This window comes from Solea senegalensis, linkage group LG2, assembly GCF_019176455.1.
Source record: "Solea senegalensis isolate Sse05_10M linkage group LG2, IFAPA_SoseM_1, whole genome shotgun sequence".
Taxonomy (NCBI): Eukaryota; Metazoa; Chordata; class Actinopteri; order Pleuronectiformes; family Soleidae; genus Solea; species Solea senegalensis.
Genome location: NC_058022.1, coordinates 1,598,791 through 1,614,853, shown reverse-complemented (window position 1 = coordinate 1,614,853; position 16,063 = coordinate 1,598,791). Strand labels below are relative to the sequence as shown.

General features: G+C 41.9%; 1 protein-coding gene across 3 annotated transcripts; it reads right to left on the bottom strand.

Moving 5' to 3' along the window:
* Positions 1 to 331: 331 nt before the first annotated feature.
* sf3b1 (splicing factor 3b, subunit 1) lies at positions 332 to 15,986 on the bottom strand. 3 transcript variants are annotated; one of them, XM_044013685.1, is made up of 24 exons: positions 15,904 to 15,985; positions 14,448 to 14,620; positions 14,148 to 14,249; positions 13,793 to 13,907; positions 11,638 to 11,717; positions 11,340 to 11,525; positions 10,572 to 11,037; positions 10,357 to 10,478; positions 9,582 to 9,779; positions 9,373 to 9,474; positions 8,354 to 8,533; positions 8,168 to 8,254; positions 7,413 to 7,683; positions 6,630 to 6,775; positions 6,371 to 6,517; positions 5,944 to 6,069; positions 5,535 to 5,756; positions 5,263 to 5,445; positions 4,938 to 5,049; positions 4,162 to 4,282; positions 3,928 to 4,059; positions 2,766 to 3,038; positions 1,878 to 2,094; positions 332 to 967 (listed from the first exon to the last, which is right to left on the bottom strand). In XM_044013685.1, the coding sequence occupies exons 1-24, from the start codon at positions 15,929 to 15,931 to the stop codon at positions 809 to 811; spliced, it is 3,948 nt and encodes a 1,315-aa protein (XP_043869620.1). In that variant the 5' UTR covers positions 15,932 to 15,985; the 3' UTR covers positions 332 to 808. The 3 variants fall into 3 exon arrangements, with proteins under 3 accessions (XP_043869620.1, XP_043869629.1, XP_043869639.1); XM_044013694.1 differs by lacking the exons at positions 13,793 to 13,907; positions 14,148 to 14,249; positions 14,448 to 14,620; positions 15,904 to 15,985 and adding an exon at positions 12,073 to 13,429; XM_044013704.1 differs by lacking the exons at positions 332 to 967; positions 1,878 to 2,094; positions 2,766 to 3,038; ... (14 more) ...; positions 10,572 to 11,037; positions 11,340 to 11,525 and having other exon boundaries at positions 11,689 to 12,753; positions 15,904 to 15,986.
* Positions 15,987 to 16,063: the final 77 nt, after the last annotated feature.

Genomic DNA, 16,063 nt, shown 5'->3' with positions numbered 1-16,063 from the left:
GTAAATTAACCATTTTACATTTAAATCATTAAAACAAGTTTGAGATACAACAGTCAGCATTCTCTGACATTTTATGGGCAAAACAACTGATCAATTATGAAAATAAGAGCTCCAATTCCACGTTGGTGTTTAGAAAACACTGGGTCGAGACCCAAAAATGGGTCATGGGAGACTTTTTGGGGTACACAAACAATCTTTTAATTACGATTTCCGTGTTCATGCATGAAATGAAATTCTAAATGAATTTATCAAACCTCTGAGAGATTATTAATGTTTCAAAAAAAATTTGAGATATTTGTGGAGGGGAAAAAACTTGACACGTGACACAGAGCAGTTTTTATACACAAAGGTTTTATTTTGGTTAAATAAAGCGATGAACAAATAACAGAGTGGGTGTGAAACATGGGTGGAGGACGTTTACGGCCGACTCCGATGCCTACAGCAACAAAATAATCCAAAGAAATATTTAAAACATTGTCCTGACTTTAATGTGATTTTCAACCAAAGGATCATGTGACTGATCAATACTCGCACGGAACATTAAAAAAAAAAGAAAAAAAAAGAAGAAGAATATGGAAAACAAACAATACGTACAGACTCTACAAGGTTCTTTCCTCCTTTTTATTTCCTCTAATTTTCCACTCATGTTTCTTCTCTTTTTAAAAAGGTTCACTAACTGGCATTCAGGACATTTTCTCTCCGTCGGGATTCTTTCGACAAACATCTGCTGAATTAAAAAGACGGACAGGCGCGACGGTCGAGAGAGGAGGAGGAAAAAAACAATCAAAGAAAACGCGCGGATTCTTATTTACAGCGCGTACTCCAGCTCGTAGCGCAGGTACATGTTCTTGTCGTCGTTGTACACCTGCGGGTAGTGAGCGATGAGCGCGTCCTGCGAGCCGATGTAGATGGAGTTGTAGATTTTCCAGTAAACGTCTCGGACCTTCCGGGCCGGATGGAACAAACCCTGGACAAGAACAAAAAGCAGATTAATAAACTTTTATCCCCTGACCCGCAGATAAAAAAATGACAAATTGAATCATTTTGAATGTTTTAAGCTTCTTAAGTGTTGATAAATGTTGCTTTGGCTCAGTTGAAATCACTGTAACTGAATATTTCTGGACAGTTTTGAATGTTTTCATGCCATTTATTTGCATGTTAATTCATATTTTTGACACAATTACTTTTGTTAATCATTCATTCAATTATTTGATGAGAGTATTGATAAGTGTTTGAATGTTCTAAAGTATTAATACCAGTTCCTGGGACTTTTCAGGAGATTTTTGGGTTCTTGGACAAAGAAAGACATTCGAGAACATCATTTCTAGGTTTGATTATTTTGTGGACCAAAAACCTCGTCACTTAAGAAAATAACAGATTTATCAATGAATCGATGAAAATTAACATGACTTTCATCCATAGTGGAGTTTTTCCTGATTTTTCCGCTTCTTAAATGTGAATATTTTCTGGTGTTCTTTGCTCCATAGAACAAAGAACTCATAAAGAAATTAATAATTTTTATTTTGTGGACCAAAATTAGACATTTGAGATCATCATCATCATCAACATTTTCTGGACAACACGATTCCTCCATTAACCCAAAAAAAATTATCGACAGATTATTAGTTTCAGCCCTAATTGTGGCACATGAAAAAACGACTGTATGTAGGTGTGTTTGACCATAAGTCACTCACATGAAATATTCATGTTTTTATCCATCCACAATTATCACAATGACAGAAATTCGCCACGATTATGAGTGACTCTTTAAAATCATCATGAGCAATAATATTCTACATTGTGCCATCACTAGTTGTGGGTGCAGTGCAGACGATATTAATGTAGTAAAGACAAAGCTTCAGTGCAGTAATCTTTACCTGTAAGCAGTACTGTAGCATGCGACAGGGTCCGATGGCGACCCTCAGCCCCTCCAGCGCTCCCATGACGGCCTGGATGACGTGAGGCGACGTCTCAAACACGTTGGGCCACACGTAGTTCAGCAGGTGGTTGAGCGAGTCTTCGCAGCCGAAACCGTACACGCCCAGAGACATGTGCTGCACCACGGCGCTCGCCGTCTGTCTGTGGACCAGGTCTCTGCAGGAAGAGGAGGAGGACACATGGACACTGTCAAAACACTGACTCACAGGTGGAAATTAACATTTTTACCCTTGAAATATCACTTTTTCCAAACTCTTAAACAATTTAACTTTAAAATGTGTGCTTATTTACAGCCATATCTGTAACACCCAATACCATTTTATCAAATGGTAAACAAATAATTTTCCAAGAAAAGTTTTGTAAATTCATTAAAGTCTAATTTAAAAGTAAAACATCATATCTAAAAATGCTAAGAAAATTACAATAATTTGTTGGCCAACATTGGTAATGATAATTAAAAATGTATTTAACTTCAAGTATTAGTAGTATAGGCTTCCATTGGCCATTTAAAAGTAAACATTGCCACCTACTGGATGGCAAGAAACATTACATCCATGCCAAACAAAGGAAAATGGGTCTATGGGTCAAGACCACAGAATTAAGTTATAAAATCATGAAATGTAAGACAGTAAAAAGCTAAAATTGACACATTTTCAACAGGTACATTTATTTGTACATAAGGTGACGAGTGTCACAATTTTCTTTTAACATTACAGTAAGTGAACTCTGGAGGGACAGAGGTCACTAAAAATACAAACTGTTGACATATTTTAAGCCATATTCATGTATACAGCCACAATTTAAGATGAAAAATTGTGCTAGCTCACCTGTCCATGAGCGCGTCCTCCAGCAGCGGCGTGACGGCATAGATGTAATCTTTGCCCATCTCACCGATGTACTCGAACAGGAAGGAGAGGGACTTGAGCACACCGTTCTGGACGTTGAGCTCGGGCACGCGGTACTCGTTCATGAGCGCCGGCAGCACCGTGAACGGCGAGCAGGTCTCGGCGACGATGGCGATGGCCACGGTTGTGCAGACCCTGTTCTGGCGCTCCTGGACCTTCAGGTTGTTGAGCAGCGTCGCCAAGACGTCATGAGGACTGAGAGGAGATAGAGAGAGTGAGTTATTATAGTGTGGTGAATATTTACAATCATTACAAACAATTACACTTTCACTACGTTTAATTTATGACTTTTTAAACACCTCGTTGAAATAATGCTTAGTAGCAGTTAAATGGAGAACCAGTTACTGAGGCTTCAATATTCCTTAAAAATAAACACATTTTACAACTTTTATAAGAAAATCATACATTTAACCCTTGAGGGACTATCAACTAAGACAGTAAAAGGTAATAAATAAACATTTTGACATTTATGAATCAGTATTAAAATAAAGAACAGAATAACATTACAGTAACGTACAGTAAAAACATTAAACAAAATATTAACAGTAAACAAGGATTGCACTTGAGGTATTGATTATATAAATTATATTACATACTTCTTTCACAATATTTTTACAGAGTAGACACTGGGATGTGTCAAATATTCTGTTTTCTGACACATAAATGTTATCATTTCATGAATTAATAGGATTGTGTTGGTTCTAACTGAACTGAAATAAAAAAGTAGCTTTGGGACAAGATGGAGGACAGACTGAGCTTACAACTATGACATTTTATATATTTTTTGTACAAAATAATGGCACAGTAAGGGAAACTAACCAATAATGAGTAGTTTTAATATTGACTATGCTGCTGATTATTTTTGTTTGTAATATCTGAAAAAGAGTAGAAAAGATTAGGGCAGTAACTAATCTGTAGATTTTCTCAACTGGCTCATAAAATATCAAAAACTGTTGATCTGCATTTGTCCACAATCCAAAATCAGTCAGACTAATGATTTCTTGATGCAGTTACCCTGAGAGTGAAAATAACATTTCTATGTTGGCATAAATATCAAAATAAACAAAATATGCTCTGTGCTCACCCGATGGCTTTGGCGATGTAACCAAACGTGTTGACAGTGGCTCTGCGAATGGCCTTCTTGTGAGCCTTAAGCAGCTCCAGCAGCTCAAAACAAATCCTCATCCACTCTCTGGCCGACACATACTCCGCTCCCCTGAAAAGCACATGAACAATATAATTGTTATAATATAATACACTTTATTTACAGAAACTCCACATTACATCGACAAAGCTGGAAAGAGAATGTTCCACTGACCTGTCAGCGATCCTGCCCACCAGGTCGATGCAGTTCTCCTGCACCTTCTCGTGTCTGTTCTTCAGGATGGGAGTCAGACGAGGAAGCAGGTCTTTGATGGGTGGAGTCATCTTGTGCATACCTGAAGACAAAAAAAAAAAATTCAATTAGATTATCAAGTTTGGCTTTTCTGAACATCCTGAATGATAAAGGTGAAACAGGAAACCACTCAGACTTGGTATTAACATCTCCTGGGACCATATGATCACATCTAGCTTCATTTACCTTTCATTTAATAACATGCAACGTCTTTTAGCAAATTAAGTCTCCCAAACCTTAAAATCATCTTCTCAAATGTCTTGTTTTGTCAGCAAAACCAGTTTTAAATGATTACAACTGTTACAGAGCGAAAAATCCATAATTTATTTATAAACACGAAGCTGAAAAACCCGAGAACTTGTTTTGATTAATAAAAAACACACACAGATCGAATCAATAACTAAAATAGACGACTATAGCTTTGTAATCATTGGAGCCACGAGTTTCCGTGGGTTCTTTCTGCGATGGTGGCTGTAAAAAACACCTGTAAAACTGTGGCAGACCATAGGACATCAGCTAAAGAAGCAAACTCTAATCCCTACTGAGGACAGACTGTGTTCATGTAGCTCAGGAATGAAGACAAACGTGTCCTCAAACCACCTGCAAATGTGGTTTCTGTGATCAGGTCTAAGGACACATTGAGGACAATTCTGCATCCTTCAGAGATAATACCAGGTTATCTTGGAGCGGCGACTTACCGATGACATTGACGATGGCCTTCAAAGCTCCCAGGATGCTTCCCAACACTTCAGGATACTCCTCTCCCAGGTACTCGTACAGCACCACACCCAAGTGACCCATCAGCTTCTCCTGCAGGGAAACACAGTAAAAAAAAAAAAAAAGTAGCATTAGCTTCTGAAGTCAATTTGTAAATGTGGAGAATAAACAGCTGGAGAATATTAGGAATTATCCAGAGTTTTCCTGCTGTGTTGTTGACATTCTCTGGAAATGTAAGGAGGTAAAACTAGGAATCAGTAGTTCTGGAAAATGTCTGTAAGCAGCTCATGTCTTTAAACATTTTACCTCCTGGCAGGTCTTCATGACCACGGCAGTGCGGGAGATGAGGTCAGCGGCCTGCTGACGGACTTTGGCCGACTTGTTGTTCAGACGCCACAGCACCGTACCGCAGATCTGAGGCAGGTACGGCTTCACGCGCTTGCCGAGGGCGTTCACCACCGTGCCGAAACCGTTCAGCATCACAGAGTCCTGGAGGAAGAGTAAGATGAGAGGTCATTAAACGCCAGTCAACGTTACATCACTCATATTTGACACTCAAGCCCGTGGTGACTCCTCACCTCTGTCGTCTGCTCCTGGAAGGCGTACAGGATACCGTCGATCAGCTGCTCCTCCAGCTTGTGGTCGATGTCAGCGGCACCCAGGTTGCCCATGATTTTCTCGATGGTCTCCATCACCATCTTTCTGTACTGCTCGGCCTCGTCTTTCAGGTCGTCCACGATGCGAGAAATGATCTCCGCCGCTCCCACTTTGTTGGCCAACTCCACTGTGGTGTCCACCAACTGTTAGAAGAAGAGAGAGAGAAGGTCAAAACACTTAAGAGGTGTGGTGGAAAAACATCTCAGTCCAAAACGGAAAGGGAACTGTGCCGATCATGTGACATGAAAGCACCACAGGAACAGACTTTACAGAGGCATTCTCGTCTCTTAGGTTCATGTGTTCAGTACAGGTAAGCGAGTCCCTTCTCACCTGTCTGTAGTTACGTCTGTCCAGAGCCATCCGGTGCTGCCAGAAGTGCTTGAAGAACGGAGGCAGGATCTCTGTCTTGATGTAGTTCGCTTCCACACCGTCAGTGCCACAACACTGCTTCACCACCTACACAACACAGACAGAACATCAAGATTTTATTTCATTTTAAACCAGGTCTGGTTTGAGTTTCATTAGATATTTTGATGCCTTTGATAAAATTGTTTAAAAAAAAGTTGTTTTAATGAGTCTGAAGTTGTAGCCAACGGTTGCAGAGTGAGAACAGAAAAGACAAAAAGACGTCAGCTCTGCTGATTCTCATGCTGGCGTCACTGTAGCGAACTACTAGCCCCGGTGCAACCACGAGGAGGCTGAACAGGCGAGAATGAGTCGCAGGAAGTGGATCTAAATGATTGCTCTTCCCTGTTACCTTGAGCACAATCTTTTTCATCTCCTCGTCCGGGGACTGGAACTCCCTGATGAGGATCAGCATCACCTCTCTGGTGTAGTAGTTGGCGTACTCGGCGTCCATCAGCGGGATCAGGTAACCGATGGCTTTGAGGAAAGCAGCCAGACCCTGGTGACGAGACGTGAAGTGTGAACACCTTTATTTATACAAAGGAAATGTCTAATCTAATCTGGGAATATTCATGCATCACTATTGTCATTGTATTATATTCAGTGCCTACCTTTCCTCTGTGCTGCCTGATACCCTTCCACAGCGGCTTGAGCACGGAGTCGAACGACTCGATACCGTAGGGAGTGGCAGCTTCAGCGAGAGCAGCGATGGCCAGAGCGCTGATGGTCCTCACCTTCTGCTGCTCGTCCACCAGACCTGTGGTCCAAAAAAACCCCAAAGAGCAGCGTTAATGCCACTGAACTATATCTACAGGTTTAAAATCGATTAATAAATCGACCGTCATCTATTTTGACACTTGATTTGAGAGGTTTCAGTAGTTTCTCAGCTTGTTAAATGAGAATATTTGTTGTTTTCTTTGCTTCATTTAACAAATAAACCATTAAAACTGCTCACATTTCAAGGTTTGGGAAACACTGATCAACATTTTTCGCTGATAAATCAAGAGATGATGGTTACTTACAGCTCTAGTTTAAAGGTTCAGAAGTGGGCGAAAGAAAATAGTAGCAAAAACAATGACTCAATGATAAATGGATTAGTGGAATAGTTGGAGATCCATTTAGTAATCGATGAATTGGAGGCCACAAAAATGGAAACAGGAAACACTGGTTTCACTGGTATAAAGTGAGACGAAGATTATCAGATGATAATAATTGAACAGTGGGGAGAACTTGCAGCGATAATATTGCAAATCCAAGTTATTTTGGAATATAATCATGAAAAACTAGAACAGCTCAATTTTACTCATCAATTATACACAAAGCAGATCTTCAAAGATAATAATTACGATAGTTCCACCCCCCAACGTTAAAGAGAGAGAAGACATGTGACTGACCGTGCTCGATGATCTCCACCAAACTGCGGAGATGCGGCAGGATGGCGCAGCCCATGAGGATGGCGATCTGCTGCACGATCTTGATGCCAGTGTGCCGCGCCTGCCACGACTTCTTGCTCTTACACACGGCTTTGAGGAACGGCAGCAGCGAGGGGATGCCCAGAGCCGAGGCCACCACGGCGAAGGCTCGGGCTGTGGTGTTCCTGACGTACTCGTCCATGTTGTCGATGTCGGGCCTCATGGTGGAGATCATCGTGGCCAAACCAGCAGCCTGAAACACAAAGACAAGTGTCAAATCTTTCTTCCTCTGGTCAATATTTTGGTTCTACTTTACATGTTGATAATTTTCTTGGTTTACTGATAGTTTTTTTTTTCTTTAAATTTTAAACTCAATCCAAAACTAAAAGTCAATTCAGGATCAAAATAGCAACTCAAAGTCAACAAAGACATAACTTAAACAACTAACCAGTGCAACTTTTAGATGGGTTCCAAACAAAGGGGAAATTATGGTCAGTAAATGCCGGGTAAAATGGTAGGATCTAATCAAAAATGTCAATAAATATGAATCACTAACTAATGAACTGATGTAACCAACGGGTGCAGGTTGAGAACAGACCGGAAATGTGTGTCCGGTTTGCTGAATCTCGTGTTGGTGTTGATTTAGCGAACAACTAGCTCTGACGTGACCACAGACTGGTCACACAGACGAGAATAGTTCGCAAAAAAAACCGAAAGAAAGGTGGCTCATATTTTACCTTTGCCAAGTTAGAGATGATTTCTCTGCCCTCCACTCTGGCGTAGTAGTCTTCATCAATCAGCAGCGGCTCAATCACCACCAGGATCTGCACACAAAAAGGAAATGTCTCAGACACGGTCCAACCTTCATATAATTCAATATTAACATTCAATAAAAAACCCCAACGTCTTCCAGCGCATTGTACCTTGTGCACGTATGGTCGGACCAGGTCGTCCAGTTTGTACAGAATGCGGTCAATGACTTTGACCAGCAGGTGGCGCTCCTGGTCCTCCAGAGTGGGCGACATGAGCAGTGGCAGGATCTGGTTGAAGAGAGGACCCGCTCCGAACTCACGAGCTTTGTCTGTGATCTGACGCAGCGCGGCCTGAAACAGAGAGAAGACAATCCATCAGTCAGTGAGAGGGGTTAATAAATCAGTTTATTAGGTGGATATTAATCTGATATTTGTTTTATAAATGTTAAAAATGTCCTTAGTCAATGTCTGACAGAAGACTTAATGTTAGTGATAAAGATAAATATCAAATTTAGAGATGTAAGGGAAGTTATACAATTTGAATGAACCAATCCAATCAAATCACTGGATTGGGCATCAGAAAAAAGTAAAAATCAGACATAAAAGTGTAGCTACTCATGCTAATAAATATGGGACAGTGTGAATATTTATGTCACTATTATCCTTCCCAAAACAATTGCTATTCATGATATATAAAAAAAAGAAAAGAGAAACAAAGTGCATGAATTAAGTGGAAAAATAAGAATGTTATAAATGATATAACATTCTGCGAGAAATGACAGTTTTCATAATAATTCATACTTTTGTAGATTAATCGATAACTTGAATAAAAAAAATTAGATTCATGGTTCATATAAGGAAAATAAACCATAAACATAACACACACGCTCACCTGACGCCCACTCCCAAAGTCTTCCGGCTTATTATTATTATACATTTTAACCGTATAACGAAGGTTGACCTGCTAGTTATTTGTCTCGTTACCCAATTTCGGGCAACGGATGTAAAATCTTGCAATTGTGCTCATTGCAGCATATTTACAGTGATGCTTCTGCCGTGTCCTAATTCAATAAACTTGGTAATTATAATAACAAGTGTGATTAACCGTTTCATTTGTGTCAGACTGATACAGATAAAGGGGGTGGGAGTGAAATAATGTGTGCGTGAGGAAGTGACGACAGTGACCCCACCTTCCTCATGGGTGGCGTTCCATTTTTAATCTTCAGCAGGAGCTTCATGATCTTCCTCTCCTTCTGCTCCTCTGGGCTCAGCGTGGACTCATCCACTTCCACCTGAGACACAGACACACAAGAGTCAGGGTCAGAACACTCTGAACTTCAGAGCGAGAAACAAACGCCTGACGTGATTTGTACATGTCCTGCGTGCGTCAGTCACTCACCAGCAGTTTGTCAAAATACTGGATGTCGTCAGGTTTGAGGAAGGGCAGGTTTCCTGAGGGCTGGTCGTTCATCTGCTTCGTGGTGCGGTCCTCCACCTGCATGTGGAAACCGGTCATGCCGCCGATGGGAGTGGGCGTGGCCGACAGCTTGCGGGCCGGAGTGCGGATTGGCACGTAACCGGCAGGTGGGGGCAAAACCTGCAGAGAAGAGACAAAGAAACTGTCAGCACTTACTGTCCCTCATCCTGCTCATGTTACGCTTTACCTCATATTTACTAGGGTTACACGGCAAAATAGTCATCTATTGTAAATAAAAAATGGTCGCCGTGTCCCGGTTGCAAAACAAACCCCAGGCCTTTTACACACATCTCGTGCAACCAGACTCCTATTGGACGACACCAGCTGTCAATTATACTTGTGTCCAACTTATAAATGCAGTTCTTCATTGTGTGTTTTCCTATAAATGAAAATATAGTTCACAAAAACTGACACTTTCCATTGAAAAATAGCTAAAATTAGCAATTGAGACCACTAACTCCTTGGGTAGGGTTGCAACTAAAGATAATTGTCAATGAATGTTTGGTCCAGAAAATGTCTTGTATTTCTCTCTTAAATCATTCCTTTGTGATTATGTGCTGTCACGAATAAAGAATGCCATTAAATTAAGTCTGCTTGTGTAGTTCTAATTTGTTATTTTTTGGGTACTGTATGTTCTGTGCGGTGAAAACTTGACAATATAATTGCCAATGACAAATAAATAAAAAGTGGCGCTGACCTTGTATCCCTCTGGAAACATGGCGTCGAGCTCCTCGTCTGTGAGAGGCCGGTTTCTTTCATCGATCTCCTTCTCCCACCTCCACGCCTGCAGCTGCTCTGGCGTCATGCTCATCAGGTGACCTGGAGAAAAACAAGAGGAAACGGATTTAAAAAAGGCTCGAAGAGATTATTGTGAAAGAGACATGGACTCAAACATGAAACAAAATGGTGGACCTGGTGTTGGGGTGGCCATGTTCATCGCTGGTGTCCCTATGGGGGTCTTTCCGGGGGTATGCAGTGGCGTTGAGGGTCCCATCTGACTGGCAGGCGTTTCGTCCCATCGAGATTTCCTCTTGGAGGCTCCTGGCGTTGGAGTCTCACCCACCGACTCGTCTCCTCGGTCTGTGCGCGGGGTTTCAGCCCAGCCGCTCCCGTGTCCCGGGGTCTCCCTCTCCGTCTTCGGGGTCTCGTCCCAGCGGTTCTTGCGAACGCTGCCCGTGGCTCCGCCGTGGCCCGGCGTGGCGTGTCCGGGGGTGTCTCTGCCGGGAGTGGCAGCCCCTGCGGGTGTGTGGCTGGGAGTGGGGTCCCACATGCGGGAGCTGGGAGTGGCCCCCGGGGTCTCGCTGCCTTTGGGACGGCCGGGGGTTTCATCCCATCGGCTGTTTGAGGGTGTGTGTCCAGGGGTGTGTCCCGGAGTTTGCTGAGAGAAATCAGAAACGAGGTTAAGTCAAAGTGCACATGGACACTCGTGTACAAGTTCAGGTTATACCAAATAAATCGAATAACATGTGTCTTTCACTTCATCACCCAGTTAGACAAGTCTTTCCAGACAAATAACAAGAGTTTGTGTTACTCTGAAAACCACCCGCACCAAAGTCCATCGAGAAAATCAACGATTTTACATCACAGCACACAGGAGTCGTATTATTAATTCAAATCAGATTAGAATATAAAAAGAAACTGGACTATGCCAATAATGAGTAAGTAGGCTGAAATGTTCACCTCAGCATTGGAGTCAGCCTGGTCCCAGCTGGACATCTTTTTGGGTGTAGCATTAGAGGGGGTCTGGTCAGCTGTCTGGTCCCAGCGACGCTTGCGTTTTGCGGCTGCTTGGCTGGCAGCAGACCCGTTGACAGCTTTCAGTTCCCCTGCTTTGGCCTTCTCCACCAGCTGCAGACGGATCTCTCTCTGTGGGCAAAACACCACAAATGTTACGGATGAATGACACAAACTGAACAGACACAAACCACAGGACTAGTTTGTGGTTTAACCAAATCGAAAGCAGCAGAGAGCGACTCACCTCCTCTTTAGATAAGTTCTGTTCCAACATGACGTCCACGTACGACCTGACCTGCATCTTGGGGTCCGGCGTTTTGCCCCCTGCGCGAAAGAGCACCAACAAGAACAAAGGGACACTCATCAGTTCACACTCCAGGGACCCGGGTTTATCACAAAGACAGCAAGCACAAACACAGTCAGCTAATCCTGACTCTTAAAACCAACAGATTTACTTATGTTCCTGTTTTTCTTTTTAAAAAAAGACAACAAAAGTCCTACTTAATTACATACAAATATGCATTTGTCTCTCTTTAAATACAGTCGTAACATTCTAGAGAAAAAAAACAAGCAGATACATAGAGAGAAGAGCTGTGGTTGTTTCTCTTTTAAGTGGATTAAGAAGTTTATAGCCATCACTGATGCAGGGGTCCTGGGCTGTGCTCTTCAGAATACGTACACTTTCAGTGCCAAGGGTCCATCTGCAGTCAGACTTCAACCGGCAGAAAAGAAGCCTAGAAAATTTCTCTTTACCATTAGTAACACTTTGGAAAAGGGTTTGAACTCACACATAACAGTATACCACCTGTGATGCAATGATTGAGGCACTCAAAAATGGAAAAAAAAAAATCAACTAAAAAGCATCTTCTTGGGGACATAACCTCAAATTTAGACAAAAAAAATGCATGTGCTCCAGATCCCCAATTCTTATAACTAGCAGATAAAGAGAGCGTAGACCTAGAAATGGCACTAAACATTTTGCATTCACATAAAATGAATAATCCCATATGACACAGGGACTCATTAGGACCCTAAGATTTGGAAGGTACTTCAGCAAAAATACCTTGGAGTCCAATATTTGGGCAGTAACTTTCCATCAAGAATGCATAGGTTTATCTTGTTTTGGGGGGAAAAGCCAAATGGAAAAAATAAAAAATGTCTCTGGGGCTGAGGTTTGTAGTAGGTGGGCTGCATCTGACTCGCCTCACAGGCCCCCACCCCCTCCCCGCCCCCCAAAAAAAGCAGCCAGTGGACCCTGACCAAACTGACAAGTTCACACTTCTGTGCTCCCCATAACCTACACAGGATGAGTTGCTGCACCCTTAACAGAGGGCAGTACAGGACTGGCAAAGCAGTACTGCTGTAGGAGAGAAATTAAGGACAGTTAGTATGGGCCTGTGGTATTGTGGTACACAATTTGATAACATATTTCTATTTTACAGAGAGAGTTGTAAAATAAAAATATATTTACACAACAACTTTCGTACAAAAGAGCTCTCTCTACATGCAGCCTTTAGGGAAACCTAGACCCAACCAGAGTCAGTCAGGCCATTAAAGCTTAAGAGTCTCAGGGGACACGAAGATAAAATAAAAATTAAACTGCCATTTAGAGGCAGCTTTGACCTCTTCCGAATCTAGATAAGAGCTCCTGAGGTCATAAAATTACACTTATCTTTGAGCGCAGACAAAGAATCTGGGCCCTTATTGACAAATTAATAAATTACGTTTTTTAAGCACCTTTACTCGTCTGCTCTGACTAAGACAAAAATGGCATGTTTTATTTTATGTGATTGTGAAGCTTACTGTTCTGTGTACCGCAAGTGTTCCGTGGAACTCAATCATTTAGGTTCTAGTTTAGCGTCTGTGCTCGGCAAATGCACCACACTAAGTCAACTAACCCTCTTCCTCGAATATCAAAAGGATGCTACACTTTCCCCACCATTATTAAGGCTGACACCAACAACCCTTCGACTCACACACAACCCATCTGCGACCCACGTTTGTTAGGTGAAATGCCCCTTTAAAAACAAAGAGCACCTAACCACCTCTCCCTCTGAAAAACATGGCAACCCTTAAAGTGGGAAGTATGACATTAATTTGCCCCCTCCCCCGACAAAAAAAAAGTAAACACAATCTGTAAAGGAAGTTGGGAAGAAAAGCGACGCCGACAAAAGAGAAATTCTGACCACGTAGGATTGACCACAGGGAAGGCATCAGGTCTGGGAGGCAAGCAATTGCATTGTGGTCGAAGGGTTGAACAGCAAAACCACCATGGGTTGTAATTATTATGAGGGGGGGTGTCACACAAAACAAAAAACATGAACCATGAAAGGGAAGGGCAGAAAGACATGGGGAAGACTGAATGAAAACAATAAAACAAAAATATATGAAAAATTTACCATCTGCAAAAGGGTCGAGACGCTCGGGCGAGATGATCATCTGTCTGCGCCGGGCTTTGTACTCGTCCTCGCGGTCTGCGATCTTCTGTGGACGGTGCTCTGCAAACGGGTCGTACTGCAAAGCGAAGGAGAGGACACGGAGCACGTTAGTGGATTTCTACAGTGAAAACAACAACTACAACAAAATCTACCTATATAACATATAGATGCATTTCACTTCCTCTCATCTCATATCTGTGATGACAATATTTGACAGGCTCCAAACACCAACATATTCCAAATATTGAGAAGATTTGACTGCAGGGACATCAGGGATGAAATCCCATATTTTGAGGACAGCAAAAACAACACATACTTGCTCATCTGACTGAGGAATGGCATTGAGTATCGCCACTGGTGCGTGGTAGCCGGGCTTCTTTTGGCCCAGCAAGCTTGTAGCTGTGTCCTCTTCATCGTCCTGCGGAGAAACAGAGACAAACAAGAGTCTAGTCAAATCTCACCAAAAATGGCAAGACTCTCCTAGCTCGCATGCTACAGACACAGGGCGGAGCAGTCAAGCTCCAGAGGGAAACTGTGGAACTGGATTGATATTTGAGGTTTACAAACACTCAGTAGTGATGGAATGTAGAAATGCCACAGGTAACAAAACACTTACCTCTTCCTGTTCATTGGCAGCGATGGAAGTGACGTATCCGGCAAAGCGACTGTCGCTGCCTCCATAGATCTCCTGGTCAAAAAAGCCAGTGGAAACAAAACCCACTCCCTGTTCTCCCTCCTCCACCAGGGAAGCCTTCATGCCCTGGATCTCCAGGATCTGGGCCTCGATGTCTACATTAAAAAAAAAAAAAAAACAAACAAACAAGACGGTGAGAAGTTGTGCAATGAACAACTTATTCAAGTATGCAGAACAATAATCTTTTGGGAAAGGGCCAAAATTTATCACAAATACGCAGCCCTTATTTGTGCCAGATGTTTTCACTCCTTTCATAATATAGATGTACTATATTGATCCAAAAACTGATGGATTCTTAAGTTACAGACACACTCTGTCAGGCGGAGTACCAAATAAAATAAGACTAAACCCTAAAAAATATATCAATTAAAAATGTTATTGTATGCACAAAACAGGTGATCAAATATAAGAATGCAATTAAAAAACGGGAGGCAGCCACATTAACCTTTAATCAATATTGACATGCTGCATACCCACAGAAAGCTCAGAAACTCGGCTAAAACCATTCTTATGTTCAAACACAGACTACTGCCAGCCATATTCAAATGCGTCAATTAATATATAGTCCATCATTAAATCAACAAAACCTTCATTTTAAACCAGGGCTGTGTAACAAATATTGTGCAAACAATACGTTGTCATTGTTACATTTTCAAGATGTAGTTAATTTCCGGTTCTTATTTGTCCCTTAATATAACCAGGGGAGGAACATGGAGTTCAATAACGTATTGTAATTAATCCAGGCCAGATCTCCCACGAAAATCTGAGTGGGGTTTTACCCTGGTTTAACAAATACACACACACGTGGAAAAACACATAGTAATTTCAAGGTTTAAAACAACGGTGTGGTCTGGAAAAAGCCATCGTCCTACTGGTCAAGTACAGATCACAATGACCAAAAGAAAAACCAAACACATATGTACAACGATTCTTTCTTGTATAACTGTGGATTAACTGCAGCGTCGTGAATGGATACAGCCAATGAGTGGCTAACACCGCTAGCCACATGAGAACAGAAATTACAAAAACATGGAAATAAAACTGATGCAACTACACAGTAACAATTTGCTCAAAAAGTACTATGTAAATAACTTCAATAAGCGATGTTGGTGGTATCTGTTAAATTATAAAAAAGTGGCAAATACTGCAGTGTAGCTGTGTAAAGCTAACAGGCTAGCAGCCAGCGCCATTATCTTGACGGTCCGCGTTGTTGTGTCGTATCACGGCCTGCTGCGTTTCCTGTTCAAAAGCAACATTTACACGCAGTAAATGCGTCTTTCTGACACTGAATCTGTGAAATAACAACTTTCGCTATATTACATGACAGAAAGTGGTATCAAAACGAGCATTTAGTGTGATATTTCTCGAAATAGTTTACCTTCGTGCGTTTTGGCGATCTTCGCCATTTTGATGGTTGGTGATGGAGTCTGAAACCGGATGTGCGCTGATATGTACTTCCGTCTTTTTCAATCCGCTCTCACATCAGTTTTTTTTAGTCATATCAAATTTAATCACGACACGTTTCACTTACGTAAAGT

Excerpts from the sequence above, each read along its gene's own strand:
- sf3b1 (XM_044013685.1), bottom strand. The coding sequence starts at position 15,931 with ATGGCGAAGATCGCCAAAACGCACGAAG. Across the intron at positions 6,070-6,370 it reads TGAAAAAGATTGTGCTCAAG|GTGGTGAAGCAGTGTTGTGG; the intron begins GTAACAGGGAAG and ends TGTGTTGTGTAG. Across the intron at positions 968-1,877 it reads TGCTACAGTACTGCTTACAG|GGTTTGTTCCATCCGGCCCG; the intron begins GTAAAGATTACT and ends GTTCTTGTCCAG.